Source organism: Haliotis rubra, unplaced genomic scaffold (genome assembly GCF_003918875.1).
Source record: "Haliotis rubra isolate DU_JTF1 unplaced genomic scaffold, ASM391887v1 Scf56, whole genome shotgun sequence".
Lineage (NCBI taxonomy): Eukaryota > Metazoa > Mollusca > Gastropoda > Lepetellida > Haliotidae > Haliotis > Haliotis rubra.
Genome location: NW_025767257.1, coordinates 2,668,253 through 2,694,366, shown reverse-complemented (window position 1 = coordinate 2,694,366; position 26,114 = coordinate 2,668,253). Strand labels below are relative to the sequence as shown.

The following is a 26,114-nucleotide window of genomic DNA, read 5'->3' as shown; positions in this document are numbered from 1 at the left end:
GTCCAGCAGGTTGGAACTTCCATGTCCTTTTACTGCATATTGTGTGACTAGTCTGTCCAGCAGATTGGAACATCCATGTCCTTTTACTGTATTGTGTGTCCAGCAGAGTCTGTCCAGCAGGTTGGACTTCCATGTCTTTTACTGTATATTGTGTGACTAGTCTGTCCAGCAGATTGGAACATCCATGTCCTTTTACTGCATATTGTGTGACTAGTCTGTCCAGCAGATTGGAACATCCATGTCCTTTTACTGCATATTGTGTGACTTGTCTGTCCAGCAGATTGGAACTTCCATGTCCTTTTACTGCATATTCTGTGACTGGTCTGTCCAGCAGATTGGAACTTCTGTGCCCTATTACTGCATATTCTGTGACTGGTCTGTCCAGCAGATTGGAACTTCCATGTCCTTTTACTGCATATTGTGTGACTAGTCTGTCCAGCAGATTGGAACATCCATGTCCTTTTACTGTATATTGTGTGACTAGTCTGTCCAGCAGGTTGGAACTTCCATGTCCTTTTACTGCATATTCTGTGACTGGTCTGTCCAGCAGATTGGAACTTCTGTGCCCTATTACTGCATATTGTGTGACTAGTCTGTCCAGCAGATTGGAACTTCCATGTCCTTTTACTGCATATTGTGTGACTAGTCTGTCCAGCAGTGTGGAACTATTCTGTCCAGTCCAGCAGATTGGGACTTCCATGTCCTTTTACTGTATATTGTGTGACTAGTCTGCCCAGCAGATTGGAACTTCCATGTCCTTTTACTGCATATTCTGTGACTGGTCTGTCCAGCAGATTGGAACTTCTGTGCCCTATTACTGCATATTCTGTGACTGGTCTGTCCAGCAGATTGGAACATCCATGTCCTTTTACTGTATATTGTGTGACTAGTCTGTCCAGCAGATTGGAACATCCATGTCCTTTTACTGTATATTGTGTGACTAGTCTGTCCAGCAGGTTGGAACTTCCATGTCCTTTTACTGCATATTCTGTGACTGGTCTGTCCAGCAGATTGGAACTTCTGTGCCCTATTACTGCATATTCTGTGACTGGTCTGTCCAGTCAGTTGGAACAGCAGTATATTGGAACTTCCATGTCCTATTACTTACTGTATATTGTGTGACTAGTCTGTCCAGCAGATTGGAACATCCATGTCCTTTTACTGTATATTGTGTGACTAGTCTGTCCAGCAGGTTGGAACTTCCATGTCCTTTTACTGCATATTGTGTGACTAGTCTGTCCAGCAGATTGGAACTTCCGTGTCCTTTTACTGTATATTGTGTGACTAGTCTGTCCAGCAGATTGGAACATCCATGTCCTTTTACTGTATATTGTGTGACTAGTCTGTCCAGCAGGTTGGAACATCCATGTCCTTTTACTGTATATTGTGTGACTAGTCTGTCCAGCAGGTTGGAACTTCCATGTCCTTTTACTGCATATTGTGTGACTAGTCTGTCCAGCAGATTGGAACTTCCATGTCCTTTTACTGCATATTGTGTGACTAGTCTGTCCAGCAGGTTGGAACTTCCATGTCCTTTTACTGTATATTGTGTGACTAGTCTGTCCAGCAGATTGGAACTTCCATGTCCTTTTACTGTATATTGTGTGACTAGTCTGTCCAGCAGATTGGAACATCCATGTCCTTTTACTGTATATTGTGTGACTAGTCTGTCCAGCAGATTGGAACTTCCATGTCCTTTTACTGTATATTGTGTGACTAGTCTGTCCAGCAGATTGGAACATCCATGTCCTTTTACTGTATATTGTGTGACTATTCTGTCCAGCAGATTGGAACATCCATGTCCTTTTACTGTATATTGTGTGACTAGTCTGTCCAGCAGGTTGGAACATCCATGTCCTTTTACTGTATATTGTGTGACTAGTCTGTCCCGCAGGTTGGAACTTCCATGTCCTTTTACAGTACAATGTGTAACTTGTCCTCAAAGTGACCACAGCATTTAGGCCATTATGACTCATTTAGTTCAATATAGGTTTACAAACGCTTTTAGCACTTCGATAACTTTAGGAATGGACCCTGGAAACTAATGTTAAGAAGCCTAATCTAATATCTAAAAATGTATACAAGCTAGGTCTACTTCAGTATTACTTCCTGGTGTTCAACCTCAAATACCACCTGACCCTACATGGTCAAAGTGACCCAAAAATATAACCCATGCTTTGAGTTACCATACAAACATCATTCTGGCATTAGTGGTGATTGCCAAAGAACCTTTTTATTTTGTCTTACTAGCACAGCATCTACATGTTTATACCATGACCTCACCCTATAAAACTGAAACTGAATATAACTTCAAGTAGCACCTAACATCCCCAGTGAAATAAATCAACACAGCAGTTTGACATGGCATGTTTAGTGAGCCGCTTGTCAAGCTTCCAATAACAATAAAACAGACATGGAAGAGTTGAAGTGGGCAAAAACTAATTATTGCACATCAACATGAAGAAGCATGAGCTACACATCCCACCATTCCTGAATCCTGGCAAATATATTTTTAAACACTTCAAATAAATGTGCAAGTGTTTATTAGTGGCAGTCTTTTCCCAGCGCTGACTCACCTTGACAATGAAGGTGAAGCTTGGTGATGCCTCTCCCATTTTTAGCAGCACTTTTTTTGTGAATAGATTGGTTTACAAAGATGCACTGGGTGGTGGTATGTTCTGATTGTGTTCCTGCCAGCAGTATTAGGACATCGTTAGAAGTAGAAAAACTACAGCTGGGCTGAGGTGAAATAAACATGATAAGGTACTGGATGGAATGTTCAGAATCTTGTCAGGGATTTGGCTTGTCACTCAGAATGAAATCTACATATGAAATCTACAAGTAAATGATAAAGTATGTTTATGTAGACTGCTATTAAAGCTAAGTGTTTGGCTGCACACAGTAGTAACCTTCCTGGGAGGTGGTTGCCCATATTTGGAGCACAGTGCTTGGCTCTGGGTAATATCGTCACTGTTCGAATGCCAGCATGTAGACAGGTGTTATACATTCTCTTCCAGACTCTTGAGAAAAATTACAATCCAACTCAGGTCTAGAATGATTTGGCAAGTCTGTATTGACCCAGCTCTTGGACATTAACCATTGTTAAGGCCTTCATATGGATTCTATTTTAAAAATTAAAGAACTGGGATCGAGTGTTGGATAAGATGGATACGCTGGTTCTTAGTTTTCTTATCAATTCAAAGTTGTGAAACTGACAAATCCAAACGTTATTGATGAAAATGTATGAAGATTTTTCTCAAACATTCCTAAAACATTCCCAAAATAATTTCCCATATTGTGGTGTTGTTACTATCATCATTAAAGTGAGGTCCATATGAAACCAGAGGCTCCTGCATCGTGAACTAAGGGAGAATATATGTTTGCCTAGCAGTGGAACTCATGTAGATAATATATGTGACCCACATATAGATATGAGAACCACCCATGTTGTAGGCAGCTGATATGGCCTGTGACCACATGCAATATATCAAGGTTAGCCAAACCCACATTTCTAGAGTTGGACCATTTGCAGTTTCCATAGTTACATCATTTTGGAATTTAAGTTAAAGGTTGAATGACATTGTTGTTATACAGGGCTGTTCATTGTTATTTTGATCTGAGAATATGATGATTTTGGATCAGTAGTATAGAATGTAGTCTTTGTAAAGTTCATTAGACGTTAGATCTTGTGGAGTAGATTAACATTTTATGAATATCTTCCTAACCTTCTGATATGTAATGAAAACCTTAAATTTCCAGTGTTAATATTGAAATGTCTATCTCAGAATAGTTTACACTCAATCAAAATTAACTGACTTACCAAAGGTCCTATTGAAGTTCAAGTACATGAAGTTGGGTCTTTGTATGCCAAGTGTTGTCTGGCTTGTCTGAAACAAACTCATTTGCTTTCCTTAATTAACCAGCCAGACTAAGCTATTACACACCTTCCTAGTAGCAATGACCACTAGTAAGACCAAGCAGGAAGTGTTGAGTGGTAGGGTTGAGGTGTAGAGGCCCCCAGCAGAGAGCCAGATAAGACAAGTTGGCTTCAGGAGTCCTTAGATTCCGGGGCTGATGAAGTCTTCTCTACTGCTTGGCTGCCCAACTATGTAGAATTTTTCATGGCAGGCATCCATGAAGACTAACACATGTCTTGTGTGCAAATAGGTTGCTAGTTTGAGTTTGCAACTGTTTAAACACAGTGTACATGTATGTTCTGCTGAAAGTAAATCTGGAACAGTTTCAAGATTTGAGGTCATTTACAAAGGGGTACAATGGTCTTGAGAAGTGGCATAACAAATGTATCTGAGAAATGTGATATGATTAGAGCAAGAGAAGAAGATGATAATAGTGGGGAGGTGTATGGGGTCTGCAAAACATTTGGGCTTCATTACTGAATTTGATAGTTCATCTGATGATATAGTTTAGAACACACATAGTTGGTTATTTATAGTTTTAGCTCACCTGACTGGAAGTTAATGGCCAACTGAAGCACTGTGCACTATTCTTTGTAGTTGTCTTGAGCCTATGTGAAGTTTAACATTGTAGAAATTCTTTAGCCTGGAGTAATGAACAAACTTATTCACTCCTCATCAGACATCAACATCAATTAAAGACAATGAAATGGGCTCAAGGAAAATAGGCCAAAGACATTGATATCTTGAACCTTTTTGGGGGGGGAGTCTGGTTCCAGGGTCAAGGCACCTATTATTTGCTGTGCAGAGTTGCCTCCCTTAGACATGCCATAAACTTAGGATCATGGGCTAGATAGCTTAGTATCCTGAAGTCACCCAACTATGTTTCTTGGCCCTACAATACATCCTTATGCTTATGAATATTAAGAAAGTTCACACAGAACGATATGGCCTATATACTGTTATAGCCATGGATTCTCAAATCTCTAATTGTACCTGTGATACCAATACTTGTCTCTTGACATTAATATCTGAACATTATATATTGCCTGTATGTGAACATGTTATTCAGGCTGGAGTTTGGTTGTATTTATGATGGAACATTCAGTCCTTTCTGGTACAACTTAGTGTATGTAATATGTTGAAGTTTAATTGAGCAATTATTATAATGAGAATTGGACTATTAGGCCAGATAATGTGACCTTATGTAGGTAGATTAACAGTTGAAACTCTAATGTCACATAATGCTCACTTGATAATCAGAACTCAAAATGTCAGCAGAAGTGATGAAGTTACATCTGTTACTGTGATACTGACAATATTTGTCATTTGAAGTGAGGCAGTGTGTGCATTGTTTTCTTCAGTTATACCAAGACATAGTATACAACAAATGTCTTGTGACATACCACCATGTGAAACACTGGTGACAAAGAGACCAGACAGATTATTATGGGGCCCTGTCCCTTTGAGACTTGGTTGTTGACCCATCCTTTTATGGCCTTGGTTATTTATGCCTGTCCCTTAGTGGCCTTGGTTGTTGACCCATCCCTTGATGGCCTTGGTTATTGACCCCTGTCCCTTGATGGCCTTGGTTGTTGACCCCTGCCCCTTGATGGCCTTGGTTGTTGACCCATCCCTTGATGGCCTTGGTTGTTGACCCCTGTCCCTTGATGGCCTTGGTTGCTGACCCCTGCCCCTTAGTGGCCTTGGTTGTTGACCCATCCCTTGATGGCCTTGGTTGTTGACCCATCCCTTGATGGCCTTGGTTGTTGACCCCTGTCCCTTGATGGCCTTGGTTGTTGACCCCTGTCCCTTGATGGCCTTGGTTGTTGACCCATCCCTTGATGGCCTTGGTTGCTGACCCCAGTCCCTTGATACCCTTGGTTACTGACCCCTGTCCCTTGATGGCCTTGGTTACTGACCCCTGTCCCTTGATGGCCTTGGTTGCTGACCCTGTCCCTTGATGGCCTTGGTTGTTGACCCCTGTCCCTTGATGGCCTTGGTTGTTGAGCTCTGTCCCTTGATGGCCTTGGTTACTGACCCCAGTCCCTTGATGGCCTTGGTTGTTGAGCTCTGTCCCTTGATGGCCTTGGTTGCTGACCCCTGTCCCTTGATGGCCTTGGTTGCTGACCCCTGTCCCTTGATGGCCTTGGTTGCTGACCCCTGTCCCTTGATGGCCTTGGTTGCTGACCCCTGTCCCTTGATGGCCTTGGTTGCTGACCCCAGTCCCTTGATGGCCTTGGTTGTTGACCCCTGTCCCTTGATGGCCTTGGTTGCTGACCCCTGTCCCTTGATGGCCTTGGTTGCTGACCCCTGTCCCTTGATGGCCTTGGTTGCTGACCCCTGTCCCTTGATGGCCTTGGTTGCTGACCCCTGTCCCTTGATGGCCTTGGTTGTTGACCCCTGTCCCTTGATGGCCTTGGTTGCTGACCCCTGTCCCTTGATGGCCTTGGTTGCTGACCCCTGTCCCTTGATGGCCTTGGTTGCTGACCCCAGTCCCTTGATGGCCTTGGTTGTTGACCCCTGTCCCTTGATGGCCTTGGTTGCTGACCCCAGTCCCTTGATACCCTTGGTTACTGACCCCAGTCCCTTGATGGCCTTGGTTGTTGAGCTCTGTCCCTTGATGGCCTTGGTTGCTGACCCCTGTCCCTTGATGGCCTTGGTTGTTGAGCCCTGTCCCTTGATGGCCTTGGTTGCTGACCCCTGTCCCTTGATGGCCTTGGTTGTTGACCTCTGTCCCTTGATGGCCTTGGTTGTTGACCCCTGTCCCTTGATGGCCTTGGTTGTTGACCCTGTCCCTTGATGGCCTTGGTTGCTGACCCCTGTCCCTTGATACCCTTGGTTACTGACCCCAGTCCCTTGACGGCCTTGGTTGTTGAGCCCTGTCCCTTGATGGCCTTGGTTACTGACCCCTGTCCCTTGATGGCCTTGGTTGCTGACCCCTGTCCCTTGGTTGTTGTTCCACTGTGGCCTTGGTTGCTGACCCCTGTCACTTGATGATTTTGGTTGTTGACCCATCTCTTGATGGCCTTGATTGACCCTTCCCTTTTTAATCTTGGTTGTTGTTCCACTGTGGCCTTGGTTGCTGACCCCTGTCCCTTGATGGCCTTATTTGTTAACCCCTGCCCCTCAATGGCCATGGTTGTTGACGCTGATCATTAGGATGGCTGGGTTGTCCACTCATGTCTTCTGATGGGATAGTCATCATGATTAGCTGCAAAACTGCTGATGCAGCATAAAGCAATACTCACTCACTCTGATTACATGGTCAGTACACAGGATTGTTTGGTCCAGGCTCAGTTATTTTACAGGCATGTGTTTCTAACTGCTTCATTTTGAAATGTTGATGATAAACCCGAATGCTTCCCTTTCAGTCTCAGGGTTTAAATCTGATGTGACAGTGCCAGTGGATGATGGCGAAGACAACCTAATCCGTTCAGACAGCTACGAGAACTTCCGCAAGGTCATCGATGACAGTATGTAGCTCTCTGTAGAGGAGGTTTACTCTAAGAAGTTGTAGTGATGCAGTGATTGATACTTGAAACTTCATCTCTGTCAGATACTACAGATATACTGAGTAAGGACAGTGACAGGGGAGGGGGTTAGTGTCTTCTGAAGGCTCCTGCTGGTTCAAAACGGTTTCGTAACTAGCAGAAATGAGGTAGTTGTTTCAATCGCTGCACCAACACAGGTTTTTATTATAGTTCTCCTAACATCTTATTATTTCAAATTTCACCTTCATACAGTCTTGTTGGGTTGGTGACATTTGCACATTACTTTGGGAAGACCGGACCAAACTTTAGCATGGATCAAATCTGTTTTGCTTCAGCAACCAATCTGCACCATCACATTGTTAACACGCCATCCTTCAAAATCTGTCCCATCATCTCATGTAAGGCATTCAGGAAATCTCCCAAGAGTTTTTTATATGAACAAGTAACGTCATAAATGTTGCTGTCATTTGAATGGTCCAATCATTCTATTAATATTTATGTAAATGTTGACTATTAATGTCGTTCGTGTTCATCTAAATTGCATTTGATCATTAACTGGTAGCTTTTGTAGCCTAGATAAGGCTTTTTGCTTTGTTGGCTTGTTAGGCCTAACAAATGTTCATTGCAACTTAAGGATTTTATATGTTCCAACAAGCATGCTCTGACCGCAGAAAACTGTTTTTCATATTTCGACTCTTGACCTTACACTTAACAGCCATGAATTCGTTTCTTACACTAATTTCAAATTTGGTCAAGTTTCTGTCAACAGGAATATGAAAGTCAACCAATTTCTGTTTACAGAATTCAAAATTTCCAAAATCCATAACCGCATGGTGTTTAATCCTTTCAGCTGATATTAATGAAAACGGAATACCACCCGAAGGAATAAGCAAAGTTCGTGTGTCAAAGGTCGAGCACGAGCAGGGCCCAATAGATGGAAGTTTGTATGCCACGGTAAACAAGAAACGAATCGAGAACCAATCCACCTCATCCTCCGTGCTTCATAATGGACCCATGCAAAATGGTTCCTTGACATCCAGCCTCGACTCTGGTATTTCCACATCCTCTGATCTCCATGGTGACTGCATGTCTTATATGGTTTCTTACAACATTAATTTGCACTTATGTGTCAAAAAAAAAAGGACATGTTGCATGAACAGTCATTTATTGCCCTGCGTTTACGTTTCTGTCATGGATACCTGTGTATTCATGGTAGATTCCTAGTAACGTTTTACTAATTTACTAGTAGCTATTAATAATCTCCATCTATTTTCACACTTTAAACTAAATATTTAATTGTCGTATTTTGAGAAAAATGTACCTCTAAGTCAAAATATTACCTCATCATACTTATAATAGTATGTAATCATTATAAAATATAAAAGTAATGCTTTGTAAATGGATATAATCTTAATTGCAGCATGTCCTTGTACATTATATTTCTTACAAATTTAATTTGCACTTATTTGTTATTTGTGAAAATGCTGTTACGTTCTTACACATAATTTTTGCGCTTTTAATCTGCGAAGTATAAAGCATTCGTTATGTTCTGCTTTTAGCCGTTGCTACTTTTGCCTTAATCTTACGATGCCAGTGCCAAGCTCTCGTAATTCTTTTTTCCTGTCAAAGTAGTTAAGAGGCAGCTTTCATTCAAATTTGTTTATATCTTTTACACCTGCTCATCCGGTCATCATAATTACAGAAAAATGTTTTCCCAGACACTTCTGTCTTTAGTTCCGATTTAGGCCTACATGCATATGTTATGGTAATAATTCAAGATAATTTCAGATGTGGAAACTCTGACATGATCAAAGCAGTGTTACCAGCCCTGTGTCAAATACTGGCCCAGGTAGCACATCGTAGACCTGTCAATGTCTAACATTCATTTATTGTCAAGTACCAACCATATAGCTGCATAACTAACTGTGGTGTCCACATTGTTAAAAATATGTTTACCCTTGTTATTTTTTTGTTCAGGGCTTGAACGTGTAATGTAATTTACAACTGAAGCCTGTGTGTCTGTCTGTCTGTGTGTCTGAATGTATGTCTGTGTGTGTTGGACAGAGAAATCCCATCTGATAATACTTCTCTTTATAATCCATACAGAATGCATGGGGTAGCTAACAAATTGGTATTTCCAGATTTTTCATCTCCATACATATGATCATGTTTTGCCCCAAATAGAACAGACATGGTCTTATTGTAGATTCCAGTATTCCATGCTGAGAATAGTGATACCTATAATCACTGAAGAACATATCATTATTGGTGAACATTACCTCTTTTGACTTTAATCAAATATATTGTATGAAATGCTAAGCAAATAGATATAGCTCTTTTGGTGTTTTTTTCATGGCTGATTCTGTTGTTTTCTGAAAGATGAAGCTCAAAAGAATTATGTGTAGCTGGAACGTCCTTGTGTGCTTTTAAATGAAGGTTTCATGCTTTTATGGGTCTTCTGACATTGAAACGGCCGCATACCACTGCAAGTATGGTCATTTTAATATCAAATATGAAGTTTAATCTCCACTTTGCTTATGATCCTGATAATTGTATTCCAGCAACAACTGTCAATCAAAGCCATCAAAGCCACCAAAGCCATTCGCAGTACAACTCGAATGTGAACGAAGTGATTTCCCCAAGTTACAGGTCAGGTGTGCAGTCTTCTAAGACAAGTTACGGATCAAGCACAATGCCCAAGCAAACAGTGAAAGCATTAGACGAGCGTACACAGCTAGATGAACTATTAAGTGACCTGTTACAGGATCAGGTATTTGTATCCTCCAGTCCAACAAGTCCGAAAGATGCCAGTGCTTCAACCATTACCACAACAACACGAACATTCACTACATATAATACAATAGACTCTAATCAGCGAAGTCCAAATCAGAATGTTTCTATTCAGAGAGCGGAAGTGACTTACAAAGTTCCTGGAGCCAAGGAGGAGAAGCACCATTACGATCACAGCTGGTGGTGAACAGGACATCCGCAAACCTGGGGTTCCTAAAAATGCATTTTCATACACTGCTACCTCCCCAACAAATGAGGGGAAAACTGTGCAACCTTTAGAAAAAGACCTAATCCGAAATGCGGAAAATATGCCCAGAATGCAAAGTCCTCCTGGACGTGTTCATACTCTGCCATATAGGACTGATTATGAGAATAAGTACAATGAATATTCCTATCACACGTTAGATGGTTCAAGTTTGCAGCAGCGGGAGGTTGATAACGCATCGTGGCTTCAGCAGCAGCAAGAGAAGCTCAGGGCAAAGAAGGAAGTTCGGTCTCCTCAAGAGAGGCAGCTTGTGTCTGAGCTGCGTTCTGCCCAGAACAAGTACTATACACGGCGCACACAGAACGAAGCTGAGGAGCAGGCTGTGATGGAAACTTACAAAACACCTGTAGCCAATGGCCCAGTTTCACCTACAAATGTCCAATCGTACAACCCCCCTCAGCGAAGTCATAGCCACGATGGTTTCTGGCCAAATGACACTCAACCATACAATATGCGCCAGCAGATGTCGCCTACAGATAACCATTTCAACACATACTCTCAGTCTTACTCAGAATCACGTCAGTCTTACAACCGTAGCGTATCTAACAAACCACCCCCTTCCCCAACGCTTCAGAGGTCTATGATTTCAGCACCCCCAGTAACCCCTCCAGTTCGAACCAGTAGCAAGGAATTTATGAGATCTCGATCCAACAGCAGCAGCAGCTGGCAACCCCAGCAGCAGCAGCAGCAGCAGCAGCGTCCTCTGCAGCGTCAGGCATCAGAGACACTCTATGACCGGGACTTTGCTCCTCAATCAATCCCTCGTTCATACAGTGCCAGTCATTCACCAAGAGCGTTGTCGCCAGAGGAGCTTGGTCTTCAGCAGGCATCCTTCACGACATACCGCACCATCAAGCACATACACCAGGATGATGATAGCATGACCAGGCAGCAACAGCCTCCAGTTCAGAAGGCGCCAGAGCCTGTTGCTCCTCAAACACAACAACATTATGTTACTGAGGTCTTTGTCCACCGGGGACCAAGTAAGTAGTCATCACAATAATCACAACTTGATTGTTGAAAGTCATTATTATGTATTGGCATTTCAAAGTTGTTGTACAGAGGTTTTAAAATAATATTCTTAAATAACAGTGATCTGAAGTTGAAGATTTCTTCTTGTAAGCTGATATTTAGAAATCCAGACAAAACAAATTAAACTTTAATAATTTTGTCAACAATTTTCTTAATGTTTCAATAAATCAATTATCTATTGCTGCTAAAAAGACTTATGTTTCTGATGTACAACAACTTTGATGGTCATATGTCTAGAGTCAGGATTTTACTTGTGCAAGAGACACCATTAATAATTTATCTTTCTGAAAATATATTGGTTCATTGATTTTGTTCCATAGTCAACATGCATGTGTTTTTATGCTGGTTTTATGAAGTGGAAAGGTTCTTAGTTATTTTGAGAACCTAAAGATGATTATAGGAAAATGATAGGCTTAAAGGGAGGTAACTTATGCAAAGGGAGACAAATCAGTCTTGGCAGTGGTTTGAAAGTTTCCTCAAACAGTAGAATAGTCCTGCATGCACAGGTAGTTCTCTCTAGCTATCTTCTAGGTCATGACACTATCATTTAGAAACTGGGTATTAACTAACTACTATTTCTCAGTGAGTGATGTGTGCAATTAATGTATGTAAAATACGGTAGAAAATGAAACTTATTCTGATTAAATTTCAGGTCATAATTTATATTGTTTTGTAGACTATCAGCTTGAATGGCTTCTAAAAACTTTAAACATCTTTCAAGCATGCTCAATAAATTCATACATGATTTCTTTAATAAATGAAGTTGTCATATACATATGTTGTGTGGTATTTCGTTTGCTCTATCATTATATAAATATTACATATTTCACTCTTTCGATATATCCATCATTACTTGACAGTAAATATTTACATGTAAAACAATGAAAACTTGAAACAAAACAGGTCTCTGTCCATATGAACTAGGACTAACACATCTGCACCGACATGTGATTTCTAGGTGCAGTTAGCCAGACACAAGAGAAAGTATCCAAGGACAAAATCGATGGCATCAGTACCGCATCTCGCCTTGAGGAACTGGAACGGTCCCTCATGGCTGCTGAGGAGTCCATTAAGGCATCGGTACCACAGCAGTTCTCACAGCAGAAACAGGACGAGGTATTTGTGCGGCATGAGACGCGACAGATGGAATCCCAAAGCAGCGTGAGTAATAAGACCTACACCAGCAACACGATGTCATCGTCGTCGTCGTCACGCAGCATGCTGCCCCGGAGTGCCTCCCCTGTCTGGGATAATGTTAATATCTATGTATGTATTGTCTGTAACCCTCCTAGCCCTTCTCACAGAAGCATTTCAGCTGAAAAATGATATACTATAGTTCTATTTTTGAGAATTGATGACCCATTTTCAGTATTGTAATACTGAAACTTGTCACAGTAATGTTTTTAAAGATCTCCTCAATGTTAGCTGACGGTCTAAATTTTAAACATGATACCAAATTCATATTGTGTGTGCACAACACCTCTTGCCAATTATAACATTAACAGCTGAAATGCTTGTGCCTTACGTCTCTGTCTTGGCAGAATTTATTCAGAGCGAATATAAGATTTTATATTCATTAAAACAGTTTGTGTTTCTTGAGATTGCCATATAACTGTAAAAAAAAGTAATGAAATGATTAAACATTGCCTACAGTATTGTGTTGAAAGAGTAATAAAGTCAGTTTGCTTATCCTGTTACTGCAAGGTATGTACTAAATAGTCGTAACACTTTCTACTCCAATTCCCCAGATTTAGATGTTGTCACTATACTCTGCAGTCCCCACCAATTCAGCATGTTTAGGGAATTCTTACAACAGTGTATTTAATGACATAACTATATTTGTTATCTATATTGCATGAGGATGCGAAGTATTAATCTTGAAACAGTCAGTATATTGTATGCTTGGGAACATTATATCGTTAAATGGCATGTCCCAGCAGTGATAGTTGAATGACAAGAGATAACTGACAGGAATGTGCTTCACACTGTTTGAAATAAGCTCTCTGACAAGTGTGATCATCAAAATATAATAACAGTAACTGTAGGGTCTTTAAACGCAGTTCCCTAACTAGCATGGACTATTGCCATTTATTCTGATTGATGCAAATTGCTAATTATCAACCTGCATGTTGATTGGTCGTTTCCTGCGTTTCATGAACTCAGTCAGTATACTGGCTTATCTGTTTGCTGTGAGTGATACTTTGGATTGTGCAAGACTCTATTCAGATTGTTATAAAGACATATATCAACCCCTGATAAATGTATGTGGTTTATTGCTATCTGTCATTGTGAATATTGATTGGTGGTTTGGACACTCCAGCTGTGGGGGCAGTTGTAAAGAGGGTCTTACAAAAGTGAGGTGTTTTTCATTTATTTGCTACATGGATCAGTGTACCTAACTTATCACAACATGTGGAATATTCTTTAACGTTGGAGAACTGTCTCTGGTTTCTTACTCAGTCAGTTCATTCAATTAATACAAGAACTACTTCAGATGGGGAAGGATGTAGCACTTTGACATGTCTTTGAAAACAACCACAGTTCTGCTTGTTCATTTATTTATTTTTTTCAACAAACCAAGAATGCTTTTTGGAGGTCAGTTTTTTTAAAGTATATGTTTTGTTAATGAAGTTTATTCTGAGCACTGGCACTAAGCCACATCATGAAAGACTGCGATTGATCAGTTTCACCATGTGACAAGTAGTGGTAGGTTGTCTGAGCTTGGCTTGGGTCTGCAGTAACTAAGCAGACTCCTGTTTGTCTTGCCAGGAGCAATGGTAATGGGAACCAGGCAGCTGTTTCTGACCTGGGAAACAGCCTTTAATCAAATACAGTTCCATGGCTCTCTTCAATGTTTTCATGCATTATTGTAGTACATTTCTGGTAGTACTTACTGCAGCCAGTCCTGCTGATGCTCGAAGTAGTCACAGGCAGGTGTTATCAGCCAGGTGGTCAAAGAGCAGGTCTGACCTGTCCTGTACATTTGAGGGGAGGTGTATGTATCAGGATTGTTCTGTATATAGTACTGTGATTCTAACAAACTTAACAAACTTCTGTCTTTGGTTGCTCAAAGGGGCGGTAGAGCAGCCTAAGTGGTCCTGGGTTCGATTCTCCACATGGGTATAATATGTGAAGCCCATTTCTGGTGTCCCTCTCACTCACTCACTCCAATAACTTGGTGGAAATATATTATAACCATAGTTTACTGTATTTGAAAGTAAGGTTGTGTCAGTTTCAGGCTTGTTCTGCATATTTCTGTGGAATCATTCTGTCTTAAACTAAATAACATATCTTGTGTATGATCAGGACCATTGGACAGACAGTTGCATGTGATTTGAATGTAATTTCAGTTTTCTTCTTTTGATAGTTCAATTATTGAGCAATTCCTATGTTGGCATTTTCAATAGTTTTGCTGTTATCATCCCAACTTGTGTGAAGTCTGCAGTACATGGTAAACTGACCGCTGTTCAGTTCATTTTCCAGTCAGTGAGTCAGTTATAGTGTATACAGCCATGCCAAGTTTGCACTTCCCATAGTATAATAGCAATGTAATTACCAACCATCTCTGTATTTATGATACCAGTTTACAAATGGCAATGTGGCTTGGTTCTCAATAGGATCTAGGTCATGAAGGGTCACAGTTTGGGGGGAAGGTTTGCAATGTGAAATTAATATAGCAGGTCCAATAGAGAAGGTGCGAGTGGAAAGATGATAGTGGGTGAGGAGAAAAAAGGTAGGCAATTTCTTGTGGGTGATGTAGATTTTGGCGTGTTACATTTGGATCTTGTCGTTGGGAGTGTTTATGTAGCTGGAATTGTTTGGGGGGAAATGTTTAGACATTGAAATCTGGCTCACATTTTCAGGTCAGAGCAGTTTAAACAATGAGATTCTTGTTGAAAATAAAGAAAAGTTTCATCTGTTTTGAATATAACTGCCTGGGGGCTGACTGATTGTAATGACATTAAACCACTTCCTTTGCTGTTTAAAGTTTGTAAATTCTGTACAGAGAGTAGTTTATATAAGTGTATGGTTACAATATTTGATATACTTGAGTTCAGTCTGTAGGCAGGACAAGTCATGTAGGTAGCTAACAAATATATTACTTATTTTTCATTTGTTGTATTATTCTGTGTGAAAGATTTAACCTTACCATGTAGGAAAGAGAAGCAGATCCTGATTAAGAGATCAAATACATTCATTATGCTGACACATGTGTGAAGAAATTATGAGCTATTAGATTTGATATTTGCTCTCTAGGCACCGTTACAAGAATGTAAATTGCACAATCTCTTTATACAGTGGAATGGGTATAGACGGTGGTACAGAAACAGTTGTAGGGTGTGTTATGATGTTCTGAGGAGGCATTTATACCATGCATGGAAGAAGCATGGATTCTGAGAATGTTTCCTAAAAGGATGTAACATTCACTAGAAGATGAAAGCCACAGATTCAGAGTCCTCTCTGGAAGGTTTGGAAGTGATGACGGCTCTGTGTTTACCACCAGATGCATGTCTGACGTCTGCATCTACAGACATGTTGTCTGATGTAGAACTGGACTTTGTTACAGCTAACATGCTTTGTGAGGCATTACAATGTAGTCAGTCTCCTGCTTCTGCTGCAGAGTCGGACACCTTCCTTGTTGAGTATCCATACTGTCCTCAAGCATCTGTAGATGTGTCTGACACACCTGCCAACTTTGTTCCTAATGTGCTGCTGAAGGAGTTTTCTGGCCTCTCTGTTGAAGAGGCATTTGTAGATTCCCGGTATCAATTTCAAATCGGACAAAAATGATGTTGGAGATTCGGCTTTTAATTATAAGTTTTCTTGTTACACATCTGATGTGTGTGGTTGTATGTCAAACGACTCATTTGACCTTGACCCAGGGATTATGTCTGCCGGCAATACAGACTTGACAAGACATGCAAGCTCGTCGTCTGCCTGTCAGTGACCCTGGTTACCCTCCATGTTCATCTGAATCATCTGTTGGTCTGTTGTCTGCTGAACTGGCCCAGATAGATGATCAGTCATCACACTATTTCGTGCCGATTGGTACATCTGACTATGGAAGTCCAGTGTCTGCAGACACATCCACACAGTGTCTGGGTCCCAGTAGTCCCTCGTATCATGATAGAACATTTGTCTCCAATCAGTCAAATACTGAAGATATTAGTGAAACAAGATCCAAGTTTGAAGAAGCTGTTCTTCTGCTAGACTTCCTTCAGGTAGTGATGTAACTAGTATCAGCTCTGTTCAGTTGAGTGGTAAGGTACAGTTGGATATATATAGATGTGTATTCATTGCTTGGTGTGGGTCGGTGTTGTGTATCTATGTATATTGTATCATTTGAATGTACTATTTGGAGTCTTGCACATGACTGCTTTCTGTGAATACACCCTATCCTGTCAGATCAGTTTCTCCCCAAACACTTATGTCCTTGCTCACCTTTCCATAAACCTTTGACCATTAAACCGCTTAAGCTTTTGTTACTCAAATATGTAACAAATAGTAATATGTAATAAATGGTATGTTATGTATGAACAGGAATTATTTTTCTTTCTGAAATCCACTTGGAAAACTTTTCTTGTATTTTGACAGCCTGAAATTTAAAAGTTTGAGATTTTCAATGATGATGCTTGTGCGATTTGTCTGTGTCTTTTGCAATTCATGAAACATTGAAATATGGTTAAGCAGGAAATGATTAAATGGGTTCTATGAAAAATGGTTAAACTGAACAAGTTTTTATAAACAAGATGATGAAAAGAAACTGATTCATAATACTGGCTTAATTTCTCTGATTATTGCGCAAAGTTGATATGGTATCAAATGAAGACTTATCTTGACTTAAATCTAAGGATATTTTGTAACATATTCATCAGTGTGAAAGCTACTGTTTCCAGAGCCAGATCAATAGGACGGAACAAGGGCCACCTCCAAAACAGGTCCGAGAGGTGGAAGAGGACAGGATCATGCTCCGCCCCATTGGGCCTGGAGTGCAGACTCTGGAGCCAGAAAGCCACACCGGAACTCTGGGACGACCCACCACACCCGGCTTTCCAACATCACCAGGTACGTTAGTCAGTGCCACATCCCCACACCGGAGGGCTTGACACCCCCTGTGTCTATACTATTTGGTCACATATATTATGGAATGAAATGGACCTGAGGCCAGCTCAATATAGTTGGATTGTGTAGGCCTCAAAGGACCAAACTAGAGGTCTTCAGCAACTATTAAGGAGTATACTGGCTACAACTGAAGACAAGGGTATGCTTGGTGTGTGGAGATGTGTTTTATATAGCGGGAGTATAACACATCCTCCAACATGCCAAACTAAACTAATATGAATGAATATTTTAATTTCTAGTTGTAGATTAGTGTATTTCAAGGCAATTATTCACCTCCCCCTGTCTTCCCCCCAAAAAACAAAATAACAAAACAGAATCATTGAATATGTTTTATCCACCATCACTTATTGATGTCTTGAATTCCTTGTTCTGAAAGCCGACACAACTAGCTTTTGCCTTGAACAACACTATGTAATGATTAAACTGTTATTACAGTCTGTTCATCGTCTAGATTAATAATAAAAGTACATTTTCTCATTGAGTTCTTAGTTATTTGTTTGTGTGGGTTTTTGGTGTGTATATGATTAGTTTGACTTCAATGCATGAGTATTTTCACTGGTGTGAAGCATGTATGCATGTGCTGTTGCAAACATTATATTCTGCCTCGGAAGCATTGAGCATGAAGGTTGATAACGACAAAGGCAGTGTTTCCGAATCTAACAGTCACAGGGGTTGATTACGTGTCCTAGCAACTCAAATGTTGAAGCTGATTTTGAGACAATAACATGGTTTGTGTTGATTTGTGAGAATCAGTCTAGATTTAGTTAACTGCATGTTACAGTTATTTGTGTTTTGCTTGTTTCTAGTTACCCCTCCATTCCCAGTTTCACCAAGGACTCCTTATTCAAATTCAGGTAAAAACTAACAAAGCTGAGTTTTTGACCGTGCATTTTGTCCCGACTTCACCCCTAATCAGGCATGGTGATTGTGAACACTGAAAGTACTTAACATTTGCCACTTGGAACAGTTGCATGTGTAATATCTGGAGAGTTATATGTGTCTTCCTGTCAAGCATTCGTTGTTGTGTAGTCTGTGTACCCTCCTACTGCATGATGGGATTGACCTGCCTGGTTTAGTTGACTAATATTTCCTATGGTGCTGGTTTCTCTGTTGTGTTGGTCTTCCATTTGCTGAGTGTTCTTTCTGTATTCTTCTGGAAAATATGTTCTGCATTTTTAATGCATGAAGTTACTCTTCTTTTTGGTATGTTATTTTCTTTCTTGCGTAGAAACAAAATGAATGTTAGGGTTGATTTGTAGAAATGGAAATTTAGTAATTGTGTTTATTGCAGTAGAATATTATTTGTTGTTGATTACAGAATCAGGAATATACAATTTATACATATATACAGTGATACTGATGTTTGAATGGAAACCAACAATACAGGCTCACGGTGCATGATCATCACTTAATATCACTAATAGTGTTTTATTTCAGATGCATAAAAGCCATGTTAACTATTACGTACTGACCAGTCTGATTGCTAAAACCTTCACAACTCATTCCGACATATTTGTGTTTTATGCTAATGACCACTCATGATAATGATGAACAACACTTATCTTCATTATTCATCAAATAACAGTAGGGGCTTAGTTGTTGCTCTCAACTTGATAGTGCTATGAATTATGCTCTTGAAAATTACTGTAAACACTGCTGTTTTATGTGTTATCTGCCATATATATTCAGTACCCATACTGAACATGCTGAAATCTCCACTAATCAACAATATGTAAACATTAACCATTTCATTATTTGATTGTGTTTGTGAAGATTTCTGCGTCTTAGAACCTGTTGAAAATATAGTAAATAAAAAGAATTATCATATGAGTTCATCATTATGTTGAACTATATTACGCTGAATGTTTCATTTGATCATAGGAAATTATGTATTGATTGTAAAGCATATGTATATAGATTACTGGCTTTTGTGCATAATGAAATGTTGTGGACACTTCACAGTCATTGAAAACATCTTTTCTCTTTCTCCCCCCCCCCCCCTCCCCTGTGAGCAACAAAATCTGACACACTATGTGACTGTTGTTTACACAGGTTTCCCAGAAGTCATTATGTCTTCAAAGAGGGAAAATACTAGCCACACATTTTGAAAGTACCAGAGTGCTCTGAAGTGTCCAGTGTAGACTAAACTTGTAGTTACCATCAATTTTGCATGTAGTTTTTTTTTCCTTTTTTGCTTGAGCGGATTTAACTGCATCTTGCCTCTCTCCTGCCTCTCTCTCTCAGCCCCCACGACCCCAGGGGTAGCGTCCCCCGTCACCCCGACTGCTGGCATGTCAGACAGAGAGGTCACTCACACGCGACACGGAGCACGGGCTCCGGTGTTTCGCAGTTCTGACCCAATGTACGCTTCTATCCCAGAAGATGCCGCACTAGGGGACATTGCAGGTAGACTTGGTAGATTTGTGGGGTTAATGCTTATTTCTGTATTTCCAAAAGGTTTTGGACTTTAAGTACTTGAAGCAATAAAATCAATTCAAATGAAAGGTTAAGATGTTTTGCACACGCTGAGATCATCAAGTACTGAAATACAGGTGAACTGATTTAGGATAAGGTTCTAACATACTCGGGTAGATGATATCCACAGCAGTAGAATAAAATATATTGTTTCTTCTATTTTTCAAAAAACAGGAAGTTGTGTAAATGGTGTAAAAATCATGCACAATCTGTCATGGAGATATGTGGTATGACTCAGAAAAGTTTGTGTGTGTCAAGTTGGCTGTGAGACCCCTTTGCCTCCAGCTGATGCCTCGAGCAATGGCTTGTGTATGCAGGTTGTAAATCTTGCACACTGACAGAATACTGTTGTACAGTATCATATACAGTAGTATATAGACAGAATTATGTAGGGAAGTAAGCTGATTTATGGTGAATGTTACTCAATGCTTTGCTTAAGTAGAGAACTTTAGTAATATTTATCTATTAGCTTTGTTGCATTTGTATTGTAATGTTAAGGTAGTTGTTACTGTTGTTACTGGTACATATTTCAGTTTAATAGGTACCACATGTGTAATGTACAGTTGGAATTTTTCTGATGATGATGATGCTTGTGTATGTTTGAAATATTGGGAATTTGCACATACTAACCTTGACCAGTATACACTAACTTTTTGAGGGTATTAGTTTCAAATCTTTCCTATGGGTGATGGACTTTTGGTGAATAAAATGTTATAAAGCTCAAGTGTTCAAACATGTGTTTGTATGTATAGTGTGCACGCTGACAGTTGTTAATTCCCACTAATGAATTATGTTTTGTGGTGGGATCAGGTGGCCTTGTCAGCCCTACCGGAACTCTTAGCCATCAGCAAATACACTCGATGACCCAACAACATCAGCAACAGCAGCTACAACAGCAGCAACAACAACAACAACAGTTCCAGTTGCAGCAACAACAGCAGCAGCAGCAGCAACAGCAACAGATGCAACAGCAGCATTTCCAAAATGTGCAAAGTCAGCAGTTTCAGCAGCACCAGCAGTTCTCGAACACCAATGATGGGACTCTGAAGATCGATACCAGTCCTCACATGCTTATCTCCCCTCGAAGCCCCTCTTCAGCTGGGAGGTAAGAAATATAGCTACCATCATATGTTTGTCCATAGTATAAAGGTTATATGTTATTAATTCCTAGATAAATGAGAAAAATTGCATGTTCAGTTTTAAACAATTTTAGCATTCCATAACGGTAATTCCATGAATGACATACCAATGTTTCTGTCCTTCAGTCTTGTCTGTGATACAGGTCAAGAATATAATAACTCTGTGTATAAAACCAATGTATTGATGACTAAATGAAGAATCTAGAGAACGTCAGCAGTTACTTCTTAAAATGGCATTGAGATGTTTGAGCAAGGAAGATAACTCTGTGGATAGACAATTTTACAACTGAGTGCATTCAAGTTGTATAGGTGTGGAATTGTCTCTCTTGTTCACAACCTATGATGGTGAAGACCACTGTGAGGGAAGCATACATAACCTGTCCCCTGTCATTGTTTCAGCCCCCCTTCCCCCAACAGCAGCCTGAACACCCTGCGTCAGCAGCTGAGTGCCGCGCACATCATGTCTACCGGTGCCCTCTCCCCAGGCCCTCACTCCATGACTGGACAAAGCTCCCCCAGTGTGTACTTCGGCATGTCACGACGAGGCAGTCTGTCCTCACTTGCAGGTAACACATGAACAATCACACATAACTACAACACATCAGGAGTTAAGTTTACATTAAAATCATCTTCATGTTGTACCTTTAAATCACCCATTTAGAACTCTGATAAGATACATGTCTGGTGTCCCATGCCATGATATCACTGGAATATTGCTAAAAGTGGCGTAAAACTGAACTCACTCACTCACTCGCTCACTCACCGTGAAGGTCCAGGTTAGAATGAACTTTCAGTAACCCATGCTTGTCGTAAGAGACGACTAACGGGATCAGGTGGTCAGGCTCAGTGGCTTGATTGACACATGTCATCGGTTCCCAATTGTGCAGGTCACAGCTCATGCTGTTGATCACTGGATTGTCTGATCAAGACTCGATTATTTACAGACCACCGCCATATCTAGCTGGAATATTGCTGAGTGCAACTAAACTCACTCACTCACTCTGATAAGTTGTTTGTAAAAGTGGCCCATGTTTTTCTCTGTTACTATCTAATATGTTTGTATTAATACATGATGGTTTTACTTTTCAGATGTTGATATGGTAAATAACACTGCCAGATTTGTGAAGGACACCTCAAAGTACTGGTACAAGCCCAACATCACCAGAGAAGAAGGTATGTGAGGCTGTGACACTCCATGTAACATGATGTAAATGATTATGTAGATCAGCTTTGTGAAATTCCTCTATGAACTGCAGGAAGCCCATCCACCAATAAGCATCATGTTCCTGTTCTGTGTTGCAGCTATTGTCCTACTGAAGGACAAGCAACCAGGAACATTTGTGATCCGTGACAGCAATTCCTTCCCAGGAGCCTTTGGCCTGGCGCGCTGAAGGTGGCCACTGTCCCTCCCAACGTCCAGACCAAGTCTTCCGGCGATCCTCAAGCTGACCTCGTGAGGCACTTCCTCATTGAGCCCACACCCAAGGGTGTTCGTCTACGGGGATGCAGCAATGAGCCAGTCTTTGGTAAGATTTGTGCTCTACTACCTATTGCAATGATATTGGAGGGTTATGTGTGTAAGTCATAAAAATCTCTTACTGTTTGAAATGGCTTACAAGGATTATTGTTCCGTACAGTGATGGAAATAACTTTAAAATATGCTAATGTACTTTGAAACAGTGGCACATGTAAAATCACTTGCCCTGATAATTTTTCCACTATACCGGCTGTTTTCTTGTTGATTTGTTAAAATAAACAACATAATTAACACCGGAAAGTCAACTGGACACCGGTACAGTGTGATATACAAATTTGCTTGCCCAACAGAAAATAACACTGGACTCGGACGTGGGCAATGGGTTATTTCCACCCCTGCCGTATTAGATTCCTAATGCAGGTCAATTATCACCCATTGATCACCTTAATTATATCAGCACAGAGTCTGTTGTCTATCATGTGATGATACAAGTGAAAAAAAAGCCGGTGGAGGTTGACAGTATGTGTGTGTTTTCTGCAGGCAGCCTGGCAGCCCTGGTGTACCAACACTCGATAACCCCCCTGGCTCTGCCCTGTAAACTCAATCTACCAGATGCAGGTGAGTGGCACATGTTATAGTATTAGTAGATACTGGGGAAGGTATGGCAATAAACAAGGTGAGGTGAGGTGAAATTGGGTTTAATGTCGTGCTTGAGAATATTTCGCTCATGTGACGATGTGCATGCGTGTGTATGTGTATGTGCGGCTGCTTGTACTAGCCCAGACTTAAGCTGGTTTTATAGTGCTAGCCCACTGAGATACCATGCCGCAGTGAAGCATGAATACCCCACTCAGACACATTATACTCCGAGCCGACCAGTCCTTGTTGTACCCATTAATGCCAAACGCCAGGCAGGGACCAACAAGTACCATATTTTAACTTCTTTTGGTATGACGCGGTCGGGGATGGAACCCGCGACCTTCCGCTTTCCGGGCGGACGCTCTAACCACTACACCACGGAGGCGATGGCAGTAAACAAGGCCATATTGCAAGACATATCACGATTAATTGTGTGATTACAAATTTTGAATTCAGAAGCAATCAGAGACATTATGTTAATTGAAATTCATAAACAGAACTATACAAGATACTCGTGAACCATGCCACCATTTTTAAGTCCCAGATGGTGTTGATGGAAGTGTAGGAATGTGCTTCTCATACGGGAGGTAACTGAGAATTCACTCCATATCTTGAAATCAATGGTGTTTGGCAGGTATATAACATTAAGCATGTGATAAAAATCGCTATTTCAAATCACCTGATATACAGAGCATTTAAAATATTATTGCAATACATGTCATAGAAAAAATGAACCTCAATAAACTGATATACCTATGATACCATACACACTGATGGTATCAGCTGTTCTATACCCATAACATTGAAATAGCATCTGGTCTCAACCATGACTGATAAGCAACATCTTCGTCCACAGATTACCTGGGTGAGGTGCAGAGTGCGGAAAGCCCTCGCAGCACAGAAATGCCAAGTTCTGCTGCTGCTCTGTTAGCACAGGGTGCGGGTACGTTTCAGCTTGTGTTCTAGTGAACATCATCTACTACTGATTATGGGCTAGATCCACAAGTGTTTGTAGCGCTATGATGTTCGTAAGCCTATGATAAACTATATAGTTATGACAGGTCGTAACGTTATGAACGCTTTGTGGATCGGGACCGATATTTTACACATTATCTCTGAATGTTTACCTCATATCTGTAGGTCAACCAGTCAACCTTTATATTGTGTGTGTGTATGGCCAGTTCATCCCCAGCCATTGATGTCCAGCCTAAGGCTATACAAGTTGTGACATGATTCTGACCTTTTGTCTCACATTAATCTGACATGCTGTAATGAAGCTGTAGAAAGTGGCTCTGAACCCAACTCACTCATCAATCATTCAGCAATGCACTGACAGTGATTTCCAATATCTGTTGGCTACTTCTTTCATGCATATAAATTTCACTGCCACATAAAGTGTCGTAATTAGTTTTGGGATATAGTATCACTAAAATGAATAACTTTTGGCTTATGGGCATTTTCACTGGAAGGGGGATGTAAATGTGAATTTGTGCCTGTACAACTACCATTTTGCAAGCCGAGGACTTAATGTGACTGTGTTGGTGTTGACAGCATGCAATGTGATCTTCATCAACACGGTGGACATGGAATCTCTCACTGGACCTCAGGCCATAGCTCGGGCTCTCAAGGTCACCACGGAGTCCACCCCCAGCCCTGTCACCACAGTCGTGCACTTTAAGGTGTCCAATCAGGGCATCACACTCACGGACAACAACAGGAAGTAAGGCTTCTCCTCACCTTTCAATAATATAACTCACTCCGATTACCTGTCAACAATGCTGTTAACTATGAGACAAAGCAGCTTGATAAAGCGTTTAACAAAGGACAATGCATACAAAGTATACAATATCGATGTAAAACATACCAGCATCATATACGTGGATTAGTTGGTCTTGATGCTTTGTAGTTCAGGGCAGAATGAAACTAGTCAAGATAGCTTTGGTGGTCTAACTAAATGTTGCTGTATATTTGGATGCTAGTGTAGTGTAGAACAGAAACTCTAAATCTGCCAGATGTTTCCTCATTACACTAAACAAGCTGGTTTATCAAATTTTAAAACATTTGATTCCTGTCTCTTACTTCTGGACTCGATCTCTTCCCTCCAGATTGTTCTTCCGTCGTCACTACCCAGTTTCAGCTGTTACCTTCTGTGGCATGGACCCTGATGGCAGGAAGTAAGTACACTACAGCGGCAGCAGCAGCAACTATATGTGATAGTGTAGGACATGGCAGTGATGAGGTGCCTCCATAATTGTGCATTCATATCCCAGATACTACTGGTCTCTTGCGGCAGCAGCAGCAACTATATGTGATAGTGTAGGACATGGCAGTGATGAGGTGCCTCCATAATTGTGCATTAATATCCCAGATACTACTGGTCTCTTGCGGCAGCAGCAGCAGCAACTATATGTGATAGTGTAGGACATGGCAGTGGTGAGGTGCCTCCATAATTGTGCATTCATATCCCAGATACTACTGGTCTCTTGTCTGTTATTGTCGGCACCAAACCATACTCACAGATTTCACCAAAGTGGTTAATGTGTGTATTACTTGGACTGACTTGATTTCTAAATGGAATTTTGTGTGTAACAACTGTGTCTGACCTGTTCCTTTTGTTGTAGGTGGAAGCGGGAAACAGATGTATCTGGGATGCAAGCAGAAGTCAAGTGAGTTTACTTCTGGGCTCTAAAATGTTCTTTCAAATATTTTCATTAAACGCTTCAGTGCAGACCATTGTGTCAAGATAAGGAAACAACCTATTCATTA

The 26,114-nt window shown here is 40.8% G+C and overlaps 1 protein-coding gene across 1 annotated transcript in view; it reads left to right on the top strand.

Annotated features, from left to right (window-relative positions):
- Nucleotides 1-26,114, top strand: part of LOC124253949 (tensin-1-like) — a 253,052-nt gene that overhangs the window by 225,685 nt on the left and 1,253 nt on the right. The window contains 17 exon segments of the mRNA XM_046687798.1: nucleotides 7,289-7,390; nucleotides 8,259-8,486; nucleotides 9,970-10,364; nucleotides 10,366-11,446; nucleotides 12,454-12,656; nucleotides 17,393-17,561; nucleotides 18,425-18,472; nucleotides 20,904-21,198; nucleotides 21,632-21,798; nucleotides 22,322-22,405; nucleotides 22,535-22,614; nucleotides 22,617-22,758; nucleotides 23,250-23,327; nucleotides 24,205-24,291; nucleotides 24,900-25,068; nucleotides 25,454-25,522; nucleotides 25,970-26,014. Of these exon segments, the coding sequence (XP_046543754.1) occupies nucleotides 7,289-7,390; nucleotides 8,259-8,486; nucleotides 9,970-10,364; nucleotides 10,366-11,446; nucleotides 12,454-12,656; nucleotides 17,393-17,561; nucleotides 18,425-18,472; nucleotides 20,904-21,198; nucleotides 21,632-21,798; nucleotides 22,322-22,405; nucleotides 22,535-22,614; nucleotides 22,617-22,758; nucleotides 23,250-23,327; nucleotides 24,205-24,291; nucleotides 24,900-25,068; nucleotides 25,454-25,522; nucleotides 25,970-26,014 (3,442 nt within the window).